Source organism: Haliotis asinina, chromosome 1 (assembly GCF_037392515.1).
Source record: "Haliotis asinina isolate JCU_RB_2024 chromosome 1, JCU_Hal_asi_v2, whole genome shotgun sequence".
NCBI lineage: Eukaryota > Metazoa > Mollusca > Gastropoda > Lepetellida > Haliotidae > Haliotis > Haliotis asinina.
In genome coordinates this window covers 3,726,371-3,734,449 of record NC_090280.1, presented here as the reverse complement: position 1 = coordinate 3,734,449, position 8,079 = coordinate 3,726,371, and the positions used below count along the sequence as shown (strand labels likewise).

The window sequence follows — 8,079 nt, the reverse complement described above, 5'->3', positions numbered from 1 at the left end:
AAGGCACAACATTTCATTCAGGGAATGATGTACTGAAACTGAGATTTGACAATAAATATCTATTCATGACAGTACATGTGCCATAAATAACTTCAAACCTTTCAAATTTCAATTCATTATGCCCCAGGTGCTCTTATGAGCGAACTTCCTGAAGCGTGTAGTCACAAAGTTTTAAATAGAATATCAGTTTTGATGTGCATGAAGCTGCATGTAAAATATTGCTGATGCATGTATGTAGCTGTTTTTGTATAAAATTGTAAAGGTATGATTGCAATGTTGTTTTGAATAGACCCAGGTTCCACATGATATTTCAGGCCATCGAGTGTTGAGTCTTTGTTATAAATCAAAGTGGGTATTATGAGGTGGTGGGGTAGGTAGGTGTTCGATTGTCACACTGAAGTCCAGTGTTTGATTCCCCACATGGGTACGATGTGTGAAGCTCATTTCTGGTGTCCTCCACTGTGATATTGCTGAAATATTGCTGGAATATTGCTGAAAGTGGTGTAAAACTGTACTGAGTCAGTCTTGGGTATTGACAGGTCTCATGCGATACCTCAGTAACTTGTACATATGTGTCTGTTGTCTACAGTTTTGTTTTAACAAGTCTGTGGAAAATACTGTTTCAAGTGGCTTCTAATTTTTTAAATGAGCATGTCACATGTCACAATCTCCCAACAGTGATACCTGTCAAAGTTAGAATAAGCAAGAGTGAGTGAGTGAGTTTAGTTTTACGCCGCACTCAGCAATATTGCAGCTATATGGTGGCGGTCTGTAAATAATTGAATCTGCACCAGACAATCCAGTGATCAACAACATGAGCATCGATCTGCACAATTGGGAACTGATGACACGTGTCAACCAAGTCAGCGAGTCTGACCACCTAACCCCTCAGTCGCCTCTTACGACAAGCATAGTCGCCTTTTATGGCAAGCATGGGTTGCTGAAGGCCTATTCTACCCCGGGACCTTCATGGGTAGAATAAGCAAGAATAATACTTTTTGCATTATACCCTGCTGTAGACTTCAATCTACACATCAGATACTTGCAATCCATTAATATATGTATAAACAAATACAGGTAAGCATGTAAGAACACAATGTTATTAAACTGTTGGTTTTTACTAAAGAAGCTCAAAGTAAACTGTGTTATAACATTTTGTGTGCTTTTTAGACAAATATGAAGCACATCTGAAGCTAAATGTTCAAAACATTTTTGTAAACCCAGTAAACTCAGCTGGTATATCTATTCAGACCTCGCCCAGGCAATGACCTAGGAATATTTATATCCATAAACTGTTGTAATAAAATCACTGTAAAATTTAGATTCTGGTTTTCTTGCATCCACAGAAAAACGCAGAATACTGACTCTTTTGAAAGCAAATTGGTACATAGGCTGAGTATTGCTGTACTTTGTGTGGTGAGTTCACCAAGGTCTTACCCTGGAGCCATATACTTTACTTTCATGTTATAGTCCTCAAATTACATTAAATATAAATCACCCTTGAAAGTTTAATAATGCTGTATCTATTTATATGTGTTTTTTGATATACTGTGTTTACAATCCACTCTCAGTATGAGACACTTTCACTCTGAATGCCGAACACTCTCTTTAGTCTGTTTACATATGATAACAAACACCAAAAAACTTTCATGACAAAGCAAATTTAATTCTTGTCACATGCCAACACTAACATGAAGACTCAAGGTTCTATTTGAAGCTGTGATTCAAGCCTTAACTTCCCCTTTTTCGCATTGTCGTCAGTCATTGCTGATTATACCTGCCGACAAGTTCGACCTAATCGCTGATTCAACATCTTGCACCTTATCTGAATGTGGGCACACACGATCCCTGTTTACTAACCACCACGCGTCTACACAAGAATACCTCTACACGCACCTCCTCAAATTCAAATTAGCTCTGACGGTAGGCCCTCCTTGCCTGGGCCCTCGCCTACCTCGCCTACCTGGCTGCTCTGTTCAAACAGCAAGCTCGTTAACTCAGGTGTTCTGTGACCCGCTTGACAGTTTGAGGTCATTGGAGGATGGTTTCAGGGGTCAAATGGAGAGAGCTGTGTCTGCACGTGAAGAACTTCTGTTATTTATACTCACATGATGATACGAAGCATCAACATTCTTCAAAAGTTAAAGATTTCTGGTTTAGAATGTGGGTTAGATTAGACATACCTGTCAGTATTTATATGTAAAGTCTTCCATGGTATATGCCTGAATAAGGAAAGTATGATGTTCAAAATATCTGTTGCAACATTATTCATTTTGTAGGTTTAATTTTCCTGAAGCATTTTCCTGTTGTTTACATGGAAAATTATTTGTTTACTTGACATATTTGTAGAAGTTGTATGTCCATTTGTGTATTTTTTAATTTTGCTTGTTTGTATAGAATTTTTAAAAAGTCAAAATTGAATGCATGTGTGTAGGTATTCACATGAAGCCAAATTTGAACACCTGAAATAAATGAAGACAATTTAGAGCATGAATTGAAGAGACTTGATTTACAGTTACATTTTGATGTGTTGTTGTGAGCAGTCATCAGTAGTGTCTCTCTACAACAAACACACAGACAGACACAGTATGGCAGCTTTATGTTCAGCGTCAGTACACATTCCATTACTCTTCCTGTCTGGAATGTAGCCTTGCTGCCAGAAACATGTTGTCAGGCTTTGTATTACTTCATACAGCACATTTTATTACTTTTATTTCCTCAGAAACTCTCTCAAATGGGTCAAATCAACCCTTACTAAATGAGGACAACTTGAAAACAAGTCATACAATTGTAATTTCACTTAAGCTTTATCAAAAGGATCCTTCCAAATGTTAGATTTGTTAGGTTTGATTACGACTATATTAAAACTCTTATTGTTTTATTTAACAAATATCAGCTAAAAATTATACTGATTCAAAAGTTTATTCAAATGAAATGCATGAACACAACGTAATGATACACTGAGTGTGAGAGGTAGACTAGTGGGAACTCAACATTGTCAGTTATTTGGTTCAAATCTCCACAAGACTACATCCCATGCTGTCACACTGATGTTTCCAAAACAGGCATGTACTGATGAATCCTTTCTCGGAACTTACATAAACAGAACTTGAACACAGGTAAAAGTGATGAAACTATGCAGTTAGTTTGTCATTTTACAACAAGTTCTGTTAATTTTAATTCTTAAAAACTAGGTTAAGTCTACACCAAGTAGGTCTTGGTACAGCCGTCTCATCGCCCCTAAAAATGTTAGTTAAGTAGTGCAGCACCAGATGATACAGTTACTCATCCGGCCTTGACGACAGCAACTCCACCAAGCAGGTCACACTGCTGTTGTGGCTGGAAGTGGCCTGGCTTCTTACAGTGTCAAATACTTTTAGAGATTTTTCAAATCTGATTTTGTCATTAATATCCTTTTTGAGAGCATATGAAACCACAGTTTTGAGTTTAAATCTGTGAAAATCAGGAATTTCTATTGGAGGTAAACAGTTTAAACTGAAGTCTTAACAGGATTTTATTAATTTGCTTGACTGTTCAAGTTTGATGGACTGAAAAATATATTACTCTGAAAACAATACAAAATGAATGTAGCCTTGTAACTTTGTCAAATAATATGTAATGGAATTTGTTACCGTAATTGCTGTACAAAGTGCCCCTGCTCCTGAACTTAGTGTTACGTGGGCTGTGAGAGTCTACACATGCATACATCCTGTAGTTTACCGTAATTGCTGTACAAAATGCCCCTGCTCCTGCACTTCGTGTTACATGGGTTGTTAGTGTATGCACATGCACCCATCCTTTAGTTTAGATCAATATTTGCATGACATAGGTGTGTGGCCGACGTGTGGCGTCTCCTGAGGTAAGTGTGTCAACTGTCAAATTTCAAAGACTTGTAAAACGTGCCCCAAGAGGATGTACGTGCAGTTATCAGAGGAGGACATACTGTTAACAAGGTACACGGGTCGTCATCGTGCAGTTGAGCAGCAGCCAATGTTGACACTATGCACATACAAGCAATACAATACTCAGCAAAGACGTTGCCATGTATGTGCCTGTGATTTAGGCATGTAGGGATCAGCTGTATTGCCACAACATGTATTTACAGCTAATGTACACTGGCATACATCAAATATATTCAGATATTTATATAATCATGTATACTGTATTTGTTGTGTATATGTAATGTGAAGAAAATGAAAATTTCTTTGTTGGTACGGTAATAATTTTCAGGAAACTTTAATTCTTAAACCAAATTACTGGGGGTGGGGTGGGGGGGTGGCGGAGGGGGTGTTTGAATATGATATTTTAGTTTTGAATACTTGTTTCATGCAGAACCAGACAACGTAGGAAAAGACAGACATCTTCCTAACAATCAAACAACATTTTTAAGTATAATGTTTTGCTAAACCCTACCATATGACTTTGTTTTAGAGAGATTGAAACACAAATCAGTTTGCATACCCACTTCAACATGTTTAAAGTTTTTGTAAGAGGATTGTCTTTCTACATAATTTATGTGTCATACGTTGTACCTGTCGCTGCATCACACATAGCGTGGTACTAGCATCTCATCAAGGCCATCGGCAACAACCTGGGATATCTCATCACTCTCAGCTGACACTTTAAACCCTTGGCTCTTGATTCAGTGTCGCTTGGTTGTTGTAAAACACACAGAAGATTTATTCTGTGACAAAATGGGTGTCAACACCACGACCATGGAGTCATTATAGTCACTGCAGACAAAAGTTCACCAAACACTTATTGTGTAGTCCTTGACTGAGGCCACACAATGCTTTTTTGTTTGTTTTACAGATGCTGCAAATATAGGTGTATGGCTTATTGCACCAAAACATACTTTTTTAAGTAAGGATCCACTATTTATCATCATGAGTCAATGAGTCATTTTTATGTATGACCTTACTAATAAGAGGTAAGAAAACACAATGTACATATTCATAAAACACAGCCTTATGTTGAAAATAGCCCTTAACATTATATAACTTAGTTCTGAACAATTAATACCAGAGAAAAATCAAGCTCAGTCTGATGAAGTATTTGGACAAGGGCAAGTTAATTCAATTTTCCTCCACATTTATCATTATTCAAGTTACATCACATTCCATCTATATCGCAGCTTGGGACACCAGAAATGGGTTTCATGCACTGTACCGATGTGGGGATTCAAACCTGGGTCTTCGGCATGAGGATCAAACACTGGCTAGTCCACCACTTCAGCTGCACCGAAGAAGTGAAAAAAGATGGCAAATATATGAACTGATCACAGAAAGTCAATGATGACACAATCACAAATCTACTTGTCAGAAAAACCTTAATGTCCCAGACACTTAATATTGGATTTAGCACATGTTCAGTGGGTCCTGGACTGGCCACAGAGGTGATTCTGAATTTTGAAATGCATAATCTTCATAGCTTACTTGAATTTGAGGAGGTCCAGGGTAGAATAGGCCTTCAGCAACCCATGAAGGTCCAGGGTAGAATAGGCCTTCAGCAACCCATGAAGGTCCGGGGTAGAATAGACCTTCAGCAACTCATGCTTGCCATAAAAGTTGACTATGCATGTCGTAAGAGGGGACTAACGGGATCGGGTGGTCAGGCTCGCTGACTTGTATGACTCATGTCATCGGTTCCCAACTGCGCGGATGGATGCTCATGTTGTTTGTCACTGGATTGTCTGTTCCAGACTTGATTATTTACAGACTGTCGCCATATAGCTGGAATATTGCTGAGTGTGGAGTAAAACTATTCTCTCACTCACTCACTCACTCACTCACTCACTCACTCACTCACTCACTCACTCACTCACTCACTCACTCACTCACTCACTCACTCACTCACTCACTCACTCACTCACTCACTCACTCACTCACTCACTCACTCACTCACTCACTCACTCACTCACTCACTCACTCACTCACTCACTCACTCACTCACTCACTCACCAGAAAATTACTTTGACTTATTTGAATGAAAACAACTAGCTGATTCATTCACAGGAGTGATATTTAAAGAAAATTGTATTTTTGGACATAAATACAAGCAGTTTTCCAAACAGAGCAGAGGTGGGTGTAATTATTACAGTGGAAATCAATTTTCTCTCAATTACATTGATTTTGTGCATGATGTTTCACGAGTGTGTCAGTATCACGTGAAACTTGATCGAAATAGTTAAAACGTGAATTATATCAATATGGCCTCAACATATAATTTCACAAAGGTGAAGGTCTTATTATCAAGGATACCCTAGCGTAACCAAAGGACCAAGGAAGTGATCTCACAGAGACTGTTGAACACTGGAGGTGATCCAAACATATAATTTTACTTGTCAGCATTCCGAGACCCCCCTGCGATTGTTATTTTCTGTTGCGGAACGAATTTGAATCATGGGACACAGGAATAAGGAGGATTATTCCATGTTGGACAATGCAGGAGCTTTGCTTCAAACAAGTGTAATGTTCCAAGCTAATGGCAGATGTTTAACTTGACAGGGGGTGACCATCAACAACCTTTTTTCTAGGTTTTGTTGACTGAAGGGACAGAGCGTTTAGGGGACTGATAGACAGAGTGGGAGTTTAATGGTAAAACTATACCACTGAGACTAATAAGGGGATAAGGTGGATATTTGTCTTTTGAAAATATTGCCAATATCTTGTGAAATAGTATTCCATGGTTTGTGAGTGTGGCACAGGGGATTGCATGGGCAACCGTAACATGATTACAGAAACAATTGTACAGATTATTTTGTGAGCTTTAGCATTTAGAAAAGGATAGCATACAGTTACTGTATAACTTTTCTGTTTTTTAATTCATTGATGTGTGGTAGTTCTGTGAATGTAATAGGAGATAAAGATGATGTGAGAGTTTTCTAATGTATCTGTTGTGTTTAAATGAGAACTGTTCCATGATCCTGGGAACACAAAGAATTGAAATTCTAAACAGAACAAACATGATTGCTCCCTGAGGAAAATGGTAAATAGTTTATTGTCATCATAAACTGGTTTATAAGTATCATATAGCCCCCACACTGCCCACCTTAGGATATACAAGTGTGTATAACATCCTACTTCTAGACTCCATTCACTAAACCTTTCTCTATACCCCATCAAACCCCCTCACCACCCACATGCTCCAACCCCCTCACCACCCACGTGCTCCAACCCCCTCACCACCCGCATGCTCCCACCCCCATCCAACCCAACTGCTCCAACCCCACCCCACCTACTTTCTCCAACTGCACCCCACCTACTTTCTCCAACCCCACCCTACCTACTTCTTCCAACTGCACCCCACCTACTTTCTCCAACACCACCCCACCTACTTTCTCCATCTTTCTACCCCACCTACTTTTTCCAATCCCCACCCCATCCCCATCCCCATCCCACCTACATACCCCCACCCTATCAATTTTCTCTAGCCCAGATCCCACCCACTTGCTCTGACTCCCATCCCCACTTACTTTCACCAACACCCATCCCACCCACCTGCTGCAACTCCCATCCCCACCCACTTTCACCAACCCCCATCCCACCCACCTGCTCCAACTCCCATCCCCACCTTACATTCACCAACCCTCATCCCACCCACCTGCTCCAAACCCCACCCCATCCCACCCAACTGCTCCTAATCACAACCCTCCCACCCTGTCTAAACTCACCTACCCAACAGCTCCAAAAATCTCTCTTAATCTGAAGAACCCAAGAACACACCACCCCCACACACATGCACACCCACCCCACCCCACCCCACCTCCACCCCTACCCCCAATCTGCTATGCCTGTTCCTCTATCCAAAGGGTATGAGTACCTTGTATACAGCACAACATGAATATTGGTAGATTTGTAATAAACCATTCTTGAAGAACATCTCTGTATGTGTGTGTGCACACTGCTTCAACAATATACCCATCCCCGAGCCCCTTGACCCCAGTCAACAATAAGACACCCAATCTGGTCATGTGTTTACATCACAATGAGCACAAAGTCCACAATTGAGATTTATGGTTTCCAGAACCCTGACAAACACCCATGACAACAAAGGTATAAAACAATAGTTTGTGCGTGC

General features: G+C 40.0%; 1 protein-coding gene across 1 annotated transcript; it reads left to right on the top strand.

The window, feature by feature from the left end:
• Positions 1 to 6,401: 6,401 nt before the first annotated feature.
• Positions 6,402 to 7,457, top strand: LOC137297602 (uncharacterized). The gene is made up of 2 exons (XM_067829838.1): positions 6,402 to 6,467; positions 7,089 to 7,457. Exons 1-2 carry the CDS (start codon positions 6,402 to 6,404, stop codon positions 7,455 to 7,457), a joined length of 435 nt encoding a protein of 144 aa, XP_067685939.1.
• The last annotated feature ends 622 nt before the right edge of the window (positions 7,458 to 8,079 follow it).